Source organism: Nicotiana tabacum, chromosome 2 (assembly GCF_000715075.1).
Source record: "Nicotiana tabacum cultivar K326 chromosome 2, ASM71507v2, whole genome shotgun sequence".
NCBI classification, from domain to species: domain Eukaryota; kingdom Viridiplantae; phylum Streptophyta; class Magnoliopsida; order Solanales; family Solanaceae; genus Nicotiana; species Nicotiana tabacum.
In genome coordinates, this window is record NC_134081.1 from 73,077,352 (window position 1) to 73,098,198 (window position 20,847).

At 38.0% G+C, this 20,847-nt stretch overlaps 1 protein-coding gene across 1 annotated transcript; it reads left to right on the forward strand.

Moving 5' to 3' along the window:
- Nucleotides 1–5,056: 5,056 nt before the first annotated feature.
- On the forward strand, nucleotides 5,057–20,235 carry LOC107780272 (outer envelope protein 64, mitochondrial). The gene is made up of 13 exons (XM_075234337.1): nucleotides 5,057–5,500; nucleotides 5,665–5,817; nucleotides 6,618–6,742; nucleotides 7,097–7,222; nucleotides 11,880–12,062; nucleotides 12,197–12,341; nucleotides 14,211–14,379; nucleotides 15,379–15,513; nucleotides 15,626–15,826; nucleotides 16,355–16,479; nucleotides 16,563–16,614; nucleotides 17,158–17,227; nucleotides 19,639–20,235. Exons 1-13 carry the CDS (start codon nucleotides 5,262–5,264, stop codon nucleotides 19,719–19,721), a joined length of 1,806 nt encoding a protein of 601 aa, XP_075090438.1. The 5' UTR covers nucleotides 5,057–5,261; the 3' UTR covers nucleotides 19,722–20,235.
- Nucleotides 20,236–20,847: the final 612 nt, after the last annotated feature.

Sequence of the window (20,847 nt, forward strand, 5' to 3'; positions counted from 1 at the left end):
GCATCCTGGAGAGTCTGGGGAACAAATTCCCTTAAAAACATATCTGAAAATTGAGTCCAAGTAAGTGGTGTTGCATCGGCTGGCCTACCCTCCTCATAAGCCTGCCACCACTGATACACTGCTCCCGATAGTTGAAATGTAGTAAAAGCAACTCCACTCACCTCCACAGTACCCATGGTGCGAAAAATACGGTGACACTTCTCTAGAAAATCCTGCACATCCTTGGTAGTTGTGCCACTGAAAGTAGGTGGATCATACTTCTTGAACCTCTCAAGCCTCTTCTGCTCCTCCTCTGATGCCCCTGGCCTGACCTCAGGCTGAACCGGGATAACAGGTTGTACCGGCATAACACCCGTAACCTAACCAATGTGAGCCCGCTGCTCTGGAGTACGGGTGGTGGGAGTCTGAGCTCCTCCTCCAATCGAAGTAGAGGGTGCAACTGGGATCAATCTCGCCTGAACCAATGTACCAAACATGCTCAGGAACTGCGTTAAAGTCTCCTGAAGTCTGGGGGGTAGCAACATGCGCCTCCAGTGCCTATCCCCCAACCATAGCTACTGGTGGCTTCTTAGTTGCTACTCTGGCAGGTGCTCTAGCTGTGGCACGTGCCCCTCCTTTGCCTCTACCTCGGCCACGGCCTCTCGCAGCTCTAGCAGGCGACGCGGATGTCTGCTCAGCTGATCCGGTAGTGCGTGTCCTCATCATCTGAGAGAGAATAGAGATACAAATGCTCAAACTCCAAAAGCAATGAATCTGCACGATAAGGATGAAAGAAGTGGAATTTTCCTAATAGTTCTGTAGCCTCTCGAAGATACGTACAAACATCTCCGTGTCGATCCACAATACTCTACTTAACTTGCTCGTAACTCGTAGAACCTATAAACCTAGAGCTCTGATACTAACTTGTCACGACCCAAAATCCCGCCTCAGGCGTCATGATGGCACCTAGTCTCTAAGACTAGGTAAGCCGATTACTTACAACAGTTAAATATGATATCACAAAATAGAGTTTAATGTAAATACCGAAATAAAGGTGAAACAAGCCTACACGACAATAATCACAACAACCTCCTAAGACTAGGTAATACAGAGTCACGAACTCTAGATGAATACATAGGAATATCTCAAAAACAAAATACAATACTGTTCGAATAACGAATCAACAGTACAATCAAAAGGAAAAGACTCCAAGGGACTGCGACGACCGAGAAGCTCTACCTTGAATCCTCGCGATCAAGAAGCTAACTCTGCCCGAGTCCGTTATCTCCAATACCTGGATCTGCGAAACAATATACAGAAGTATAGTATGAGTATACCACAGTTGGTACTCAATAAGTATCAAGACTAACCTCGGTAGATTAGTGATGAGGTACAAGTCAAAACACCTAGTAGTCATAAAACGTGTGCAATATATAAGTATAAAGCTAATAATGGAAACAAGAATCAGTAATTGGAAACAAGGAATAAACATGTGATATAAACAATGAAGTAATCTGAACACCGTTAAAGTACTAGTGAAACCGATTGAAAACAAATGACAACTGAATAATCAAACCATTCTAACACAAGTTTCGCCACAAAATCTCTCCGAGATACCTTATCTCATAAACACAAATCACAAGTCCCAAATCACAAGTCATGTACTCATAGTACCTCGTGCCCATATTATTAATCACAACCGTACGGGTAACTCAAGTGCCAATATCTCATCCACCCGGCTTAGTCACATGCTCACTATCATGATCCGCCCGGCGTGGTCACAGACTCAATATCACAATGGAAGCAGATAATACAAGAATACCTGTGCATGATCAATGAATGCCAAGTTTCATACTCCTAAACTGGTGTACACGGCAATGCTACGGTGTATGCTTGTGCGAGTGTACTGTTACGGTCCAAGTCAATAAGTAATATCAAAGACATCTAGGAATTCACTGCAAACAACATAACACGTCACATAAGGTGCATGACATACATAAGGAAAATCACACCATCACACGAATATCATCAACAATATGCCCCCAAGTCGTCACGTATCATCCCTGACATAGCCACCCTTATCTCTCCGCATTGACAATATCACAATAGTCAACCTTATCGCTCCGCCCAGACAATATATCACAATAGCCACTTGTATCTCTCCGCATAATGGCCACCCTTATCGCTCCGCCCAAATAATAAACATAATAGCCACCCGTATCACTCTGCATAATCAGCAACAGTCAACAGTGAGATGCCACCCTTATGCTCCGCATTGCAATAATCAGTCTACACACAAATCCACATGTGCTAACATCATAACAACATGACATATCAATTCGTATCATAAGTGCCCATAGGCCACAACCTTTCCAAAACAACAAAATCGGTGTCACCACAACAGCCCACGGCTCAACCACAATGTGAACAAGAATCTTAATAACAACAGAATGAAACGAAAAATAACTCAACAATGAAGGATACTCCATAAAACAACAACTTCAACTAAAATAGGTTAATAACTCTCAACAAGTCCAACTCCCATTACTTACTTATGAATGAACTTAACAATGAAAGGCATGACGTACACTAATAACTTCAATTGAATACATATAAGAGTAACTCAACTACGATAAATAGAACATGTACAAAAAACTTCGGTTAAAGCATAATAAACTTGACAATGAAAGATCTAGCATGTATTAGTAACTTCAATTAAGACACATAATAGTAAACTCGGCAATGGAAGCTAGAGCATGAAATAACGACTACAATCTAAGCATATAAGACTGAATTCAACAATGAAAGACGTAACAAGTAATAATAACTTCTAATTAAATGCATAAAGTAACATAAGAGTCTAAACCGGTCAATTTTGCCACATATAAGCCGGGTACAAACTCGTCACCTCATGTACACATCTTCCACATAATTCAAACAATACATTCAACCCAAATCCTAAGGGGTAGTTCCCACACACAAGGTTAGGTAAGATACTTACCTCAAAGAAGCTAAATCAATACTCTCAAAAGACCTTCCCGTGTGAAACAACCTCCGGACGGCTCAAATCTAACCAAAATAACTTAATATCAAAAATAAAAGCCATAAAAAATAATTTTGGATAATAAAGTTTCGATCTTTAATGAAAACCAAAAAGTAAATCCAAAAAGTCAACACCGGGCCCGCACATCGGAACCCAATAAAATTCACTAAATTCGAACACCCATTTCGATACGAGTTCAACCATACCAAAATCATCCAATTCTGACCTCAAATTCGGTCTTCAAATCATCATTTTATATTTTAGAAAGTTTTTACAAAAATCTCCAATTTCCTCCAATTTAAATCACTAATTAAATGATAAAAAAAAGATGGAATCATGAAATATATCCAAACCATAGTCAAGAAAACTTACCCCAATCCAAATGGTAAAAATCCCCTCCAAAATCGGTCAAAATCGAGCTCTACAACTCAATATGTGATAAAAACAATCGAACCCTCGATATATAACATGTTCTGCCTAGCACTTTCGCTTTTGCAGACCCTCAGTTGCATTTGCGAAACCGCATCTGCGAAAATATCATCGCAGATGCGAAATCAACTAAAATCCCAAATGTCCGCTTATGCGTCCAAGACACTGCATTTGCGAACAATGAAGCGCACCTGCGCGGCCGCTTTTGCAACAAAACCTTGCATCTGTGGAAACCTCCTACCAAGCTCACTACCGCACCTGCGCATACTGACTCGTACCTGTGGAGCCGCATCTGCGAGAATGACATCGGAGATGCACAACACCTCAGCTCCCAGTCAGCTCTCTTCTCTGCCCTCTCGTCCGCACCTGCGCCCAATGGTCCGCAGGCGCGACCACACCAGATCCCTGCCCAAACCAGCTTCAACCAACATAATCCAAATGATTTTAAACACGTCCGAAATACATCCGAGGCCCCCCGAGACCCCGTCCAATAGCACTAACCAATCTCAAAACATAATGTGGACCTATTCGAGGCCTCAAATCACACCAAACAACAACAAAACTACAAATCACACCTCAATTCAAGCCTAATGAACTAATGAACTAATGAACTATCAACTTCTACAACTCGCGCCGAGTCATATCAAATCAACTCGGAATGACCCCAAAATTTTCATGCAAGTCCCAAATGACACAACATACCTATATCAACTCCCGGAATCATAATCCGAACTCGATATCAACAAAGTCAACTCATGGTCAAACTTTTCAACCTTCCAAACCTTCATCTTTCGAACTTTCGCCAAAAAGCATCAGATCAACCTACGGACCTCCAAATCAAAATCCACACATACGCCTAAGTCCAAAATCACCATACGAAGCTATTGGAATCATCAAAACAACATTCTGAAGTCGTCTACACAAAAATCAAACTCCAGTTAACTCTTACCACTTAAGCTTCTAAAACAAAAATCATTTTTTCAATTAAATCCCGAATCGCCCGAAAACCGAAACCGACTATACACGCAAGTCATAATACATAATATGAAACCTCTCAAGACCTTAAACCACCTAATGGAATGCTAAGGCTCAAAACGATTGGTCGGATCGTTACAAGAGTGTTTGAATTTGGTGATTAACCTTGTAAATTATTTCAAAGAGAGATATGAGATGAAGAAAAGAAGAAACGACAGCTTAAAAAAAATATTTATAGTAGCGAGACTATTCCAAAGAGGATAGGAGAGGAGAAGAAGAATAAAAATATACACTAAAATAAAAAAGAGAAGAAAGGGATAGTAGAAAAAAAAGAAAAGGTTTAATTAATGAGGGATAATTTAAACAATATAAATCTTCCATAAGATTTTTTTTGTAAAAAATATAATTTTTACTTCTACTTCTACTTGTTGAAGAAGCTAGAACTTGTTATTTATCTTCAAAAAAATTATTTCGACTTCTGCTTAAAATTATTTTTTTGTATTGGCCAAACACCTTAAATTTTTAAAAATATATTTTCTTAATTAAAATTACGCTTTTGACGTCGTAAAAGCTTGGCCAAATATCCTAGTAAAGTAACTATAATAATAACTTTCATAACAAGTGATAAAAGGAATTGTTTTCTTGTTTCTTGCGGAAAAAGGAAGATTCGCGCGTGAAGAAAACGCGCGCAAGCACGTGGAAGGTTCTACAGCTGCGCAGACAAAGCTCCTCTTAAACCCCATTTCCCTGTCCTCTCCTCTCTAAAACCCCAAAAATCAGTACTACCATTTCCGCTGTTCCTTAAACCCTTAAATTCGCCGACCAAACTCCGGTGATGACAAAATTATCGAAGCTAAATGTATCGAACCCCAAAATCTGGGTTGTGATCGGCGTCGGTGTCGCCGGAATATTGATCCTGGCTGAAGTTCAACGGCGACGATTGAAAGCCAGAAACTCAATCAAAGAAGATTTTGGCGCGTTCATTGAACGCGTTGAGCTGCTTCCGTTTCCTCAACCACCTCCTCCTGCTGCTCCACTTTCCCTTTCTGCCCTCACTTTTGCCATCAAAGACAAGTTCGTCACACTCCTCTGTTAAATAAATTTGGCCATTTGATAAAGAACAGTTTGTTTTTAAATTGTTCTTTTTGGACTAACATTTTTGTTTTCATAAATGCAATTTTGGACGTGGAATTGGTTTTAAACTGTTTTTTTTTTTCCCTGTATTTGCGCTGCTATAGTATTGATGTGAAGGAATATGTGACGGGTTTCGGTAGTCCGGAGTGGAAGCGGACGCATGAGGTGGCTACGAAGACAGCCATGGTCGTGACTGCTCTTTTGAAGAATGGTGCTACTTGTGTTGGAAAGACCATCATGGATGAATTCGGACTCGGGTAGCTATGCTTTAATACTATGTATTCTTTGGCGTTAATCCTTCTCATTTTATATGACGATATTTATTTGGATACGGAGTTTCAAAAGTTAATTTGAATCATAGGTGTGTTTGGTATGAAGGAAGTCATTTTCCATGGAAAATATTTTCTTAGAAAATGTTTCATGGAAATATTTTCCTAGAAAATGTTTTCTAGTATTTGGTTGGTGAGTGAAGTTTTTCCCCAGAAGAAATATATACTAAAGATTAACAATAATATCCACAAATGGGAGAGTGTTTTGAAGAAATTTTGGGTACTAGAGATTAATGGTAATGTCTAACTGTTAATTGAAACAAATAATATGAAGTTAGATATTGTGATAGTTGCAAGGAAAATGACTTCAGCCCACAAGTGAGAGAGATCATTTTCCTCCTTTTGATGGAAAATGTTTTCCATGAAAAATGACTTCCGTCGTACCAAACGCCATGATTTCCTCATGATATTTTCCTGGAAGTCATTTTCCCTCATACCAAACACACCCTGTATATCTATTAGATAAACATTAAATTAATCATGAACAGTAGTTTGATAGAGAAAACATCTCATCAAAATCCAAATATTGAATCATTCAATGAATTTGAATTCTTAAAAGTTGTGAAAGATGTATAGGAATGGAATGGTAACAAACATTCTCGAATGTCTCAAAATGGCAAGAGTGTTTGAAAATTTGGGATGGAGGGAGTATGATTTTCAGCTATATCAATGGCTGTTATTGGACGCTGCACTAAGCCGCTAACTTTCCTCCCCCCGGAATGTTTCAGGGTTACTGGAGAGAATCTGCACTACGGTACTCCAACAAATCCAAAAGTGCGATCTCATAGTCCGGGTGGCTCATCCAGTGGTTCGGCTGTTGCTGTTGCAGCTGAACTAGTTGATTTTGCTCTAGGTATGTTTTTTCAATTGAAGTTACAGTTATTAAGAGTCACTGATTCAAAATTTTCCTCTTCTTGTGTTCTCTGTTTCATTTTGATTAAGTTGTAATGGTTTAAAGTATGCATATGATGCACGAATATGTTGGACCTACTGAAGATATGCTGTAGTCAAGGCCTCCTCTTTGGTGCCTTCCCTTTTTTTTTTCTTTTTCTTTTTCTTCTTTTGGATAATAAAAGAAGACCTATGGATTTAATTTTTACGAGGTTGATTGGTTTTTGTTTAACTAGATTGGAGTGGTAATAATTTGTAAAAGAATTTGACTTCAGATTCAGGAAATTAGATGGTTACAGAGGCTGAATTATTGCAGGTACTGATACGACTGGGTGCATTAGAGTACCAGCAGCATTTTGTGGTGTCCTTGGGTTTAGACCATCACATGGAGCCATATCAACTATTGGCGTCCTGCCTGTATCGCAAAGTTTAGACAGTATTGGTATGTATAATTTCGTTATCTCCAAACTATTACCACAGTATTTGCTTTGTGACTAATAGGAGGCCAAAATCTTTATCTGCAGTTGTATGTAAGCATTTAATGAAGAGGTAGAAATAGCCTCCCAGCAAAAGTCCCTTAAACTTTTTATTGCAAAACGCATTGGTGGAAACCAGGATAATAAAAAGTTCTTCCCTTTTTCATATTAGAACAGCACCAAAAAAAGGAGAAAAAAGGTTGAAAAGTTTTTATGCCAAATGGGATAAAAAGGAAATTTTACCTGTTCTCTTCTTTACCGTTGTAGGCCCCAATCCAGCCCCAATTTCTGATACTCTTCACAACCATAAAACTAGTTGACACAAGAACTTACTAAAACATGTCTTGATTTATTAGGCAACTATTTAATTGGGCTAATGTAAATTAGGTGGCTTCCTCAGGAATAAATAAGTTAATGAATTAAAGGAAATAATAAAAAACTACAATATTTAGTAATAATCAAGGACTTGGAAACATTTCTATTACAAGGGCATTCCTGGATATTTTAAAGTTAAGTGTTGTTTCTAAATTTCTTAACGCATGCAGGATCTTAGAGGATACTCCATATTTTTCTACTTTATCTTTAGCCACATTGCTGGCAACCTATTTCTGCATTCTACAGTCCTATCTTATTGAGATTTCTTCTTTGGCGTTGTCCAGCTTGTCACATATTTGTAAAAATAACGTGCCCCATCTATTTGTCTTGTCAAATTTGTCGACTGGCCACACCAGAAGGTGTGTTTTCTTAAGGTGAATACAATGGTAAAAACTTACTCTAGAATCCTCCTCAGCGCCCCATGCCCCACTTGCTAGGTCTAGTACTGGCATTAACAACCATGTCAACAGTCCAGATTAGCTGCCAAATTCGCAGCCATGTGAATAACCAGTCAAGTCAACAATCTACTTCAGAACACCAGAGGGTGTGTTTTCTTAAGGTGAATACAATGGTAAAAACTTACTCTAGAATCCTCCTCAGCACCCCATGCCCCACATGCTAGGTCTAGTACTGGCATTAACAACCATGTCAACAGTCCACATTAGCTGCCACATTCGCAGCCATGTGAATAATCAGTCAAGTCAACAATCTACTTCAGCTGACTGATCTTGTTAGCTATCTGGGTCAAATGACATCTCCAATCACCTCACATCAATTGACCTGTGAAGTCAACATTTCGTGTAGTAGACATGTCCACTCAATTGTCCACATTTTTTACAAATTCTAAAGTGCTATTAATGGTTTTTTAATCATGTTTTGATTCTATTTGCAAATGTTAGATTCAGGCCATTATCAAGTATAATAGGGACAAATTCATACACGAGTTTGAAGTAGAGTGTTAAACTATTTCAGATTTATGAGGCAGCTACTTAATGTTATGAGGCAATTAGGTGACCGCTGTATTAGTGTTAGCAACTATTGGTGTATGTTTTTTTTTTTTTTTTGAGAAGGTAACATATTAGTATATATAATAAAATTAGATTACAGAGCAGTGTAGTCCTATATAGTTATAAGGAGAGTTGAAGCCTGAGTTCCTAAGTCTTAACCTATCATAAGTAATCTAAAATCTCATAAATAAATTCAGCTTCTTTGTAAGTACTCATGTTTATACCAAAAATAAAATAGGACTAAACAATTCATCTTCAGCTTCTCAATGGAACTATTGTTATCTTCATTAACCATTGGTGTATGGTTAATGAAGCTATCCATAATTAGAAGGATAGGAAATTATAGTAAATAAGGTAACTTTGTATCTGTAAATAAAATCAATAAAAACAGAGGCACCATTCTCACGAAAGCATTCTCACGCATTCTGAAATATTCAATTTTCTCTAACTTAGTTCTTTGCACTACCATCACTATCGTTTCTTATAATGCTTTCCTTCCTAATAGCTCCCAGCGTTCGTCTCCTATTGTCGGTATTGGCCCAATAAAGTACTTTTACCATTGGTGTTCTTTCCAATCCATACATTTCACCATTCCCTTGGAAATATCCGCTGCCCATATTGTATTCCAGCTTGATACTTGCACTGCCTCTCAAGGATTGATCCTTAGGATTTTAAGGTGGACATAAAACTATCTACAGATTCTTAGCTAGCGTTTGGACATAGATTTGGTTGAAATTTAAAAAAAAAATGAGTTTTTGAAGATGAGATGAAGAATGATTTTTGAAAGTTGAAATTGTGTTTGGACATGCATTTTACTTGAAAATAATTTGAAGTTTTGTGAGTAGAAAACTTCAAAAACTACTCTAGAGCTGTTTTTGAGATTTGAAGATTTTGTTTTCAAAATTTGCCAAAAATGGTTAAAATCTATAAACAAATGGATATTTGAAAACAAAATTTGAAAAAAAGCTCCCAAATTCTATGGCCTAACGGGAGCTGAACTCTCAATCATTTCTTGTAACGCTTGCATCCCTTGTCGATGCTTATTCTCCAAATAACGTCATTGCCTTTTCTAGGAAAAAGGTTCTCTAACCTTGGGCACTTCATCTCTACGTGGCACTGGTCTATCAGGCTCTCGCTCATTGCAGGAAATTTTTACTGTCGCATCCCTTAGGAGTGTAAGCCGTGTCCAGTCTGTCCCTCTGCTCAGATCAATTATTGATTATTGAGTTGGTGAGCAATTCTTTCACCTACTACTAGTAGCTAATCAAACACGAGCCTATGGATACAATTTTTAAATATTGGATTTTCATTCCTCCTTTTGCTCCTTCGCTTCTTCCTTCTTCTACTCCTCAACATGTGGACTATGGCGGACTTTACTATTGTTCTCCTCCTTCCAGAGGCAGGTCCATACCAAGTTTGGTGGATAAGACTGCATGCTCATATCTAAGAGTTAGTAGTACTTCCATTGAAACCATATGAATTATGATTATGTTAACCTTCAAATGAATTTTTGCGCAATAAGGGCTGGGACCATTGCGATTGTCTTGATGTTGCTCAATGGCTATTGTTACAGGGTCAATTTTTTTCGTGTTGACACTGCACGGCGGTCACACAACAATGACTCGTCCCTCTTCTTTTTCCCTCACGTTTTGGGCTTAACACTTAGATTATGACAGCATATAGAAATCAGACAAGGCACACAACTTACACACAGCTTACAGGAATTTTTTCCCAACTTTGTATTAACTCGTGCTATAAAGAAGCACATAAAAACAGCCTTACAAAAAGGAGTCAAAGGCAGCCAACACTCTACCTTGATAATCTGCCTAGACTAAGGATATATAAGCAACGTTTTTGGCTCACAGCCCTATCCAAAACCTAGCAGTTGACATCCCCAACTGCAAGAGATTTTAAATTTTGAATTTTAAACAAGACAACTTCCCACAGCCCCACATAGCCACTATGCTGAAAAACAGGAAAGTGCCCAAGCTGGCCAACTGCCTTGCATGTGCGTGGCACATGGGCGCAACCTTTGAATTTTGCCGCCAACAGGCCAACTCTGTCATGTCTTCGCGCCAAGCTCTCGTGCAGCATGCCTTTGCGCGCATGTCTGCCACTGCCGCATGCCCAACTCGCCCATGACATTGCCTTGTCCGCGCCCATCTGCCTTGCCACGCTCTGCCTTAGCTTGCCTTAGTTTTTCCGGCCTTTGCTATGCTTCTGCTGCCCGTTGTCTTTGCCTTGCCATGGCCACACCAATGCTATGGTCTTGTTATGCCTTGGCACCTTAGCCACATGCCGTCGTGCCACAGTCCATGCCCATCAACACCTGCCCATGTCGGACAGCCTTGTCAACATGATGCCACAGTCATCGTAGGGCCGTGCCGAGGTCCATCATGTAAATCCCTCGTCACGCCCATGCCATGTTCGATCAATCAAGCCGAGGGGCTAACAACTATCCAATTACAGACTTGTGGCTCCCGAGGCAATTGCCCTCAGCTACTCCTTTTTCATTACCATGAAACCTGCAGAAGGTGTTCCATATTGACTAGGTTTGTGGGAATCGTACTTAGGGGTGCCTGGTGGGAAATTTGCAATTGCGTGCCGTTTTGCAATCTACTGTTTTAGACATTTTAGCTGCAAATACATTTAAAATAAAATGCATGAATGGAAGTGGGTTAAGGGACTATTGCGGGGAAAAAGAGTTTATATTAGGTCTACAGGTCAGTCAACCTTGTATAGGCGAGTGAACTATTGAGCCGATAAATGTTGGTTGATCATATATCCTTTCATTAAATTTCCTTGAATCATAGTATCCTTTCATATTTTATTCCTTCATCTAATTGCGACGATCTATTCTTTAAAAGAATCAACAATGGACAATTTATTATGTATCACAAAAGTAAACACTAAACTAACAAAAGACACAGAGAACAAAGATATTTTCGATGACTGGTTGATACAAGAAGTTCGGTAAAAGCAATGGGGGGGGGGGGGGGATTGCATATGCTCATGACTGAGGCGTATCTGGATCATTTTATAGATGCCTTGGCTAATGTGTTGATGGTAAAGCTGAAATTTCAGCTTCTGAAGTTTGATTAACTGAAAATTAAGATGGTCACTGTTATTTAAAAAAAAAAGTTTACATTGGTCACTATTGGAAAAATATGCAGAATTCTCAGGTATTAGTGCTAGGCATTATATCAGTTTCAATTTTTGATGATAGCAATGCCTTTATCAGGATGGTTGGCCCGTGATCCATCTGTGCTGCATCGAGTTGGACATGTTTTACTTCAGTTAGCATCAGTTGAACCTAAGAGGACAAGATACTTTGTCATAGCCGATGATCTTTTTCAGCTGTGTAAAGTACCAAAGCAGAAGACGATGTATGTTGTGAGCAAAGTAATAGAAAAATTATCTGGATGTAAGTTGCAGGTTGCCTTGTCCTTTTTCCTCCTAATTTATAAGTATTACAATTCTTCGATGCAGTCATTCGGGTGGCAGATGCTGGTATTATCTACTTCCTTTGTATCACTTATTTTTCTTGTATTTGCACAGACCAGACACCGAAACATCTGAACCTTGGGCAGTATATTGCATCAAATGTACCCAGCTTGAAGGGTTTTCGTGAGGACTCAGCCAACCAGCAAAATGGGATGTCTACCCTGACGGCTCTCTCTTCTGTGATGTTTCTTCTTCAAAGGTCATGCACATTCCATTCTTTGATGGACTAGTCTGATTTTCTTACTAGAAAGACTTTTTAAGCTGCTCTTATTATGCTTTCCACTTTCACTTTTTCTGTCTGATAGCATGTCCTGCTATGTGCCGTATCTTAGTGGTTTATAATTTAGTATGCACCAGAATTGGTTTCAGAAAATTTTGAGCATCTCATTTGCTGGATTCTCTCTTCACAAAAATCTGTCCACGAAAATCTCCAAAGCCCTTCCTGTCAACTCCTCTCTCTCTCTCTCTCTCTCTCTCTCTCTCTCTCTCTTTTGGACAGAAAGCTAATAGCATCTGGCTACAGTTTAGTTATGGCCTCCTGCATTGGGTTGGCCACCTTGTGAGATAGCAGTGTTTGTCTATGTGAGGAACCTCAGGCACGCATGTGCAAAATATCGACCTGCCCTCCAGCGTGGTTTATTTGTTGGCAAGATCATCTGCTTCTTTCTTGCAACGTCTCCTGTACCCTCCTGGGTTCCATCTGCATGGAGATAGTTTGTTTCCCAGAGGTTCTCCTTTTGCCTTTTCTTTTGTGGCGTTGGGAATCTCATCTTGAGTTCTGTAAATCCATGGGGAGAAGATGGTTGTTTCTCTCCTTCAACGAGAGTCCACTGTTTGCCTAGCTAGTTTGTATATTCTTCTTTTCCTCATCTTCACTAAAGTCTTGGTTCACTTGTAGAATAAAGAAAGCTACTTCTCTGTTGTTTGATTCAAGAAATAGTCTCAAGTTTATGGACAACTCTAGATCTGATTCGTAGTAAACTAATTATTTGATACTCTTGCACATTAGATGATGCATAAACTCATTATGAAGTATTTGACATAGAGGGGATACTGGAATTGGAGCTGAATGGTTTCATATTCGAAAACCCATTTTTTGATCCTATTCTAAATTGTTCTGCTGTTTCGCTAAATTCTCAATCGTGACCATATTCATCTTGCAAATGTAGTAGGATTCTCACCTTTGCTCTGTTCACTATATCTGAAAGATTTCTGCGTAATTTATGATTTATCACCAAAGCAACTATGGGGCACACCTAGCACTGGCAGTATGTTTCACTAAACCACTTTCACCTTGAGACTTTCAACCGCTAGCTGGAGTTTTTCATATCTTAAAGCACTCCACCTTGTCAATATATCAATAGCTTTGTCAAAACTGCAATTATTTGGAAGTTAAGTAGCACGTGACTTGTTAATTGATAGTTATAGTGCTGCATTTTGCACTTTTAGCAGTAAAGCGCTGACAACCGTGTGCAAGGAGCTGCTGATCTTCTCTATTAGTAGTAAAGCTCCGACGGATAGCAGGTAGTGGTGGGAAATGTCGAACTGGATTTTTTGCCTGCAGGGCTTAGTTCAAGTGGCAAAGGTTGAGGGACTTGTGACTTAGGTCACAGGTTCGAGCCCTGCGACATTGCGAACTAAGCCTGGTGTTTAAGTGGATAAGGGTAGGGGGTGGACCAAGTATCCCTGAGTTTCGAAGGCTGCGGTCGGTCCGAGACAGATTTCTCAGTCATTAAAAAAAATTTAGCGAACTGGATTTTTTTTTTTTTTTTTGGATAAGTAAATATCGAACTGGATTTATTTTTGAATTGGATATGAGCCTTTAGTATTCTCTTTATTTTTGTTGCCTTTCGAGAAAGATTGCCTTACGTGGTTCTCTGTGGTATGCCTTTTAGTGTATTATTTTTTATTGTTTGTCTAAACTTAGTTTATAGACATACTCAGCAGCTACATCTGTGCTATCTCTGGTTTTTTCCTCTTCATCCTACCTTATCTCGTTGAAAATTCTGATGTAGTCGAGGCTTTGATTTCCCCATGACCATCATCTCTGTTGCTTAATTTTTCTCAGATATGAGTTTAAAACAAATTATGAAGAATGGATGAAAGCGGTGAAACCAAGGTTAGGTTCTAAAGTCTCCGCTCATGTTGCTGCAGCAATGACCTCGACTCCTGAGAATATTAAAATTCTTTACAAAGTTAGGACCGAGATGCGAGTTGCTATGCAGAATCTTTTGAAGGTATCTTACGGCAGCTTAAATATGAAATAAAAAATTCTTGTCTATTATGATTCCTTTTTCCTCATACATCCTCTTTTCCTACTTTACTTTTTGGGGATGGTGTTTGTTTTTGGGGGGGGGGGGGGGGTGAGGTCTGAGATTTTACCACTCCGTTGGTGGCAGCTATGAGGTACCATTAGCTTCTCATCTTCATCAATACCACTTAAATGTTCAAACAACTTTGGGTACAAATGTCAAGGAAACAGTTTGAAAAGTTTACCATGTCACTTACCACTTTAATCTCTGATGCAATATAACACTTGGTCTTGCATCCCATTTCATGTAACATGTTTGTGTTTTGGGTTGTCCCACAATGTTTGGCATGTACAATACATCAGAAAAAGTAGGGAGTCATTTGGTTGGCCAGAAACAGCCATATCACATATAGTATTGGACTATTGGTGATGGGCAGTTGGTTGTTAAATAGAAAAAGATTCGTAACACTCATGTATAGTTAGTGATTCGGTTACTCTCTCAAAAACCCCGTGCTTTGATTTTTTTTATCCCTCAAATAGAGTTTCGTGTTACAGGATGGTCGATGTCATTAACCCAATTTGTTAGCTATTCCCTTTTTATAATGCCCACTAGTATGGTTCTTTCTATTACAATTCCAATATATCATAATCCCACTTTTTACATCCAACTATTGTATCGGCATATCTAATAGCATGTTAAAGCTATACAATCATGTATACATTTAACTATCAAAGAAACTTTCTACACCAATTCTAATAATGAGTTCAACATTACCTTCTAGACTACCAACGTTTTTATCTCACAGATCCCTGATTCCCCTGCTTGACCACATCACATAAAATAATGTTTCTAAAAGTTGAATATAAAAATATGACCTCAGTTCATTCTAAAGCCAGACAATCTTTACTCTGATTTTCATGTTTGTGGTATCTATTTGGTCTTCATGGAATATGTATCTCAAGGACTCACTTTTTTTATTTGAAGAGCAATAGCATATTGGTACTTCCGACGACCACAGATCCTCCTTCAAAATTAAAGTCAAGGAAAGGTCTATCGGCTGAAGTTCATGATAGACTATTTGCCTTATTGAGCATTGCCAGTATGTCAGGCTGCTGTCAGGTAATTTCATTTGCAGTATTCAAGCATCATGCTGTACTTAGTCTTCCCCATACTTCCGATTTCTTTCCATATTTTAGTGATTTCACATTCTGTTCCTTGTTTTGAATGTCAGGCTGCCATTCCTTTTGGAGAGCATGATAACTATCCTATATCCCTGTCATTTATTGCATCTCACGGGACTGATAAGTTTCTACTTGACACTGTCTTGGATATGTATTCGTCTCTTCAAGAGGAAGTAAGCATACAATCCAGTGCATCACCATTACCAGATGCCAATGGGAGCATTGATGCATCTGAACTTTTGAAAGAAAAGGTTTTGTTCTCCTCTTTTTCTTTTAATATGTTAAGGTCAACTGCTTAGTTTTGTTCAACATGATTATATTCAGTTCCTTAATTCTCTTTGCGGCATCAAACTGTTTTATATCCTCATCCGAGAGGCTACAAAGACCTGAAGTATAATTCACATCTCCTTGTTACAGCTTTTTAGCTGCCAGCACTGGTATTCAATATTATCTCTGATGAGCAGCATGTGGGGCACTTAAAAATATTAACTTTCACTTGCATCGGGTCTCTCTACTCCAAGGAAGAAGAGTCCGCTAATAAGACATACCAGAAACATTCAATTTCACAAAGATTGTTGTAACATTGATTTCTAGTCGAGTTGCTATTGCTAAGTGGTTACCATAGTCCTAGCAAATTTTTAATTTCTGTGTTAAGTAACAGCATATGCAATATGAAATAATGTTGTGCCTAATAGTTATCCATAATTCACTTTACTATCTTATGAAAGTTATGGGTTCTTTCATTAGTATGTTCTTCTAATTTATCATGGTGTGTGTAGGGAAATGCTGCATATAAGGGCAAGCAGTGGAACAAAGCCGTGAGCTACTATACAGAAGCAATAAAATTGAATGATAACGCCACATACTATTGCAACAGGGCAGCTGCTTACTTAGAATTGGGATGGTATGATAAAAAATCATGTAGAACAACTTCGTCAGTGCTTGATGTTCTAATTTTTATATTTTACCGAGTAATTTCACTTGCAGCTTTCAACAAGCTGAAGAGGACTGTACTAAAGCGATTTCACTTGATAAAAAGGTATCAGGAGAAATTTTATTTCTGGAATTGTGCAACTGATATTAAGTGAACTCTTTTTTCTGAGTTGTACTCCAATCTAACACTGTAATATTAATCCAAAATAATACTAGTATTCAACTAAGTTGCTCCGACACGGCAGTTTAGGTGCCGCACCCATGTTGACACGACACGAGTATGGGTGTGGGTATGGGATCCATACCGGATTTGGTCAAACAATATTGAGTAGTTTGACCACGGCGGACGAAAAATTTTTTGAGTAGATACAATTTGATTCCTGAAATCAAAATCAAAACTAAGGTTAAATTTGAAGAAAATAGCATACCTTATCTAGGAAATCAATCCTTTACTTATCTACAACTTGAGAATAAAAAAGAAATCCACACTTTACAAGCTATACGTAAGGTTAATTACGTGAAAGCTTAATTACGTAAGGTTAGACTCATGCTATTCTACTTTTTCCACTTGTAGCTTAGGTTAATTATTAGATGCATGTATGATCCAAATGCATTCTCACTGGGTGGAATTTATTTATTTTCATTGCAGAATGTAAAGGCTTATTTGAGACGGGGAACAGCCAGGGAGTCGCTTCTCTTCTATAAAGAGGCTCTACAAGGTGAGGTTATGGTGCTTCTATGTGAGTCTGTCTGTTGCAAGGTGCATCTTTCCTGTTCATTTACGTTCTTTCTGCAATGAATTCTTGTCGTCAGTGTTTATCAGATATTGATTCCATTTTATGTAGGAAGAAATATTTGAATTGTACAGAATTTGCTCAGAGGTGATATCTCCCTATCAATAAGAGCTCTCCGGAGCTAATGACAAGGACAGTTACCAAATTTAATTTAGTCATGTCATGTAAATTTTAAAAGTTGGTAGCTTGATATAGATTTATACTACGCATTTGGTGGTGGGGTGTGTGTGGGGGGGGGGGAGGGGGGCTTCTGTTTTCTGGTTCTGCTGCTATTTTGTTTTTTAGTGCCTTGTGTGTCACGAAGATGAATGCGGCAAAAATGAGGATGTTGAGATGGATGAGGGACAAGGTGGGAGTGCCCCGTGGGTGATAAGATGTCGGAAGCGAGACTTAGAGCATGTTTGGCGAAGCTTCTGAGAGGTCAAATGTACTTTTTTTGCCCAAAAAAGTACTTATTTGAAAATATGAGGTGTTTGGCCAAAACAGAGAAGTGCTTTTAAGCAGCAGCAGAAGCAGTTTTTCTGCTTTTGGGAAAAAGCTACAAATTCTAACTTTTTCCAAGAAGCAGAAAATTAATTTCAAGACAAAAATATCCGTACTATAAAATTATATTTCCTAAATCATCCCTTATTAATTTAACCTATACTTTTTTTCTTTCTACCATCCCTTTCTTCTCTTTTTTATATTTACTGTATTTTTATTTTTCTTCTCTTATTCCTATTTGGAATAATCTCTCTAATAAAAATAGATATCTTCTTTTCTCTTCCGCCGTTTCTTCTTTCTTCGTCTCCTATTACTCTTTGAAATAACAAGACTAATCACCAGATCCAAGCACTTTCTTCATAAGGTATGATTTTTTTCTCTTATAGTATACCAATATTATATGATCTCCACTTTGTAGTTTTATTTATATATTTTCTTGGCATGCATGCATATAATATAGTTGATAATGTAATATTACCTAGTTTGTTTTTCTCAAGAATTGGTAGTGTTTTTTATACATGTAACTTGTAAGCACATATGTTCCTACTAATATTATTGCTTTTATATGCTTATATTTTATATTGATTAAAAGCTTGATATATATTACTTTATGTCATATACTTTAATATAATTACATAAAAATTAAAAATTAATTAAATTCTTTTATAATAAATATTTAAGATTTCTCTCTTTTTAAATAATGCTAATATAAACTAATCTTTATTGTCATTTATCATAATTTGACACTCAAAAGTACTCTTTGGAAAGATTGGCCAAACACAATTCGCTTATCAAATATCGCAAAAAGTACTTTTCAAACGAATTGGCCAAACGCAAGCTGCTAATCCCTAAAAAGTACTTTTTCGAAAAGCACTTTTGAACAAAGTACTTTTTAAAATAAGTAGTTTTTGGTAGCTTGTTCAAACGGGCTCTTAGACGGTTCGGACATGTGAAGAGGAGAGGCGTTGATGCCCCAGTAAGGAGGGGTGGGAGGTTGGTCTTGGAGGGCCTAAGGAGAGGTTGGGGTAAGCCCCGAGAAGCATTGGGGAGAGGTGATTAGGCAAGACATGGCGATGCTCCAGCTAACCGAGGACATGACCCTTGATAGGAAGGTGTGGAGGTCGAGAATTAGGATAGAAGGTTAGGTAGCCTAGCGTCTACCTTGTTCATACCAGTAGTTTTAGGGCATACATAGTGTTAATCTTGTATTTCTTATTCTCATATTTCTGTCGATTCTTGCGCTTTGGTTTTCTGATTGCTGCTGGTGTTACTGCTTGTTATTTCCTACTTTCTACCTTTCCTGAGCTTTTTTATCCTCTTTACCTTTGTATTTTTCCTAAGCCAAGAGTCTACCAGAAATAACCTCTCTACTTTCTTAAGCTAGGAGTAAGGATTGCGCACACACTACCCTCCCTAGACCCCAAATATGAGATTTCATTGTTTTTTTTTTTTTTTTTTTTGTTGTTGTTGGTGGTGGTGTGTGTCACGGGATAGCTATTTAAGTAGCAGTAGGTGCGGACAGCACCTCTGCACCATTGCTTTTTGCTCGAAGCTCTCACTATATACATAAATATAATCAATTTGTAACCACTTTCCCATTGACCATATTATTTGGGAATATTATTCACTCTAATTTTTTGTGTCACTTCCATTTTTTCATGGTTCATGTTAACGTGAACTATATTTCCTTTTTTTCTTTGTGATATTGAAAGTAGAACCATATTTGTTGAAGACACTTGTAAAATTGCACAGATATCAGTTTTAGGTTGATGGTGTATCCTCGCCAGAGATGGGCTTCTGTTTTCCTTTTAAATTGGTTGTTTATTAATTTACTGTGAATTTGGACGTTCCAGATTTCAGACATGCACTCGTTCTGGAACCGCAGAATAAGGTTGCCAGTTTGGCTGAAAAGAGACTCAGAAAGCTAATTAGTTGATCAAAGTGGTATAATAAAGATGATGAGATGGAATACTCCGAGAGGAAGATTAGCGGATTGATTTTTGCTTCTTTCTATACCGCTTGAGGCAGAGGATAATTTATAGGGACAAATTTTCCTGAGAGATGCTTGGCTTAGAAACCAAGCTTCAAAATAGAACTGCAATGGATATTTCGTTTTCGTTGTCAAGTCTCCAAATGTAATTAATTCATCAATTGGAGAAAAATGGTGCTACCATTGGCTAAAAATCATGTCGTTGCCCTTCCCCTGCCAATTTGATAAACACAGTTTATAAGGATAAAGCTGTTCCGCCACTATTGAGCTGGGTTTGAACTTTGCATGCAAAGATATGGTATTCTCATGATTCAAGAGAAAATGAATAGGTTGTCCACTTTTATAGCGATCCGCGTACTTCAATATATCCACTGGCTAGAGATGATCTTGCCTGTCTCGTGGTGGTCTTATCTGTTTCTCTATTGACTTGTGCTAATAGACTGACTATTTAATTTTGCTACTTACTAGCCTCCTTTTATTTTTTTGGGTCAGACTTGCTCGCCTTCTCTCCTTGGTGAAAAATTCTCAACTTACACAAACTGCTCTTAGGGTCGTTTGGTTTGAATACGGCTTATGCTGGGATTAGTTATGCTGATTTTGTTTTTTATCCACGGTTTGGTATGTTGTATTAAAAATGACAATTGCATAATTTTTAAGAAGGTATAAGTTATTCCGGCACTAATTACCCCACCTTCTATAAGATATAAGTTATCTCGGTACTAATTTTAATCCTGGGATAACTTATACCAAGTTTGCTAACCAAACAAAATATTAAGGTGGTATTAAATTTTTATACCAGCATTATACCTTTTTATACCTCATACCAAACGACTCCTTATTTTTATGAATATAACAATATATCAACAAAATTTAGTGGGCGTTTGGACGTAAGAATTGTGAAATTCTGGAAAAAAGGGAAAATTTCAAGGAAAAATTGTATTTGAAAATTAGAGTTGTGTTTGGACATGAATAAAATTTGAATGTGTTTGGAGGTTTTTAAATTTTCGAAATTAACTTCAATTTCGTGGCCAAATATTACTAAAGAAAAAAAGTAAAAATTTTCCGAAAAAAA

What these genes read in the sequence shown, in the direction of transcription:
- LOC107780272 (XM_075234337.1), top strand. Translation starts at nt 5,262, where the DNA reads ATGACAAAATTATCGAAGCTAAATGTATCGAACCCCAAAATCTGGGTT. An exon ending in CTGAACTTTTGAAAGAAAAG is followed by an intron (nt 15,827 to 16,354) that starts GTTTTGTTCTCC and finishes TGGTGTGTGTAG; the next exon opens with GGAAATGCTGCATATAAGGG. An exon ending in CTATAAAGAGGCTCTACAAG is followed by an intron (nt 17,228 to 19,638) that starts GTGAGGTTATGG and finishes TGGACGTTCCAG; the next exon opens with ATTTCAGACATGCACTCGTT.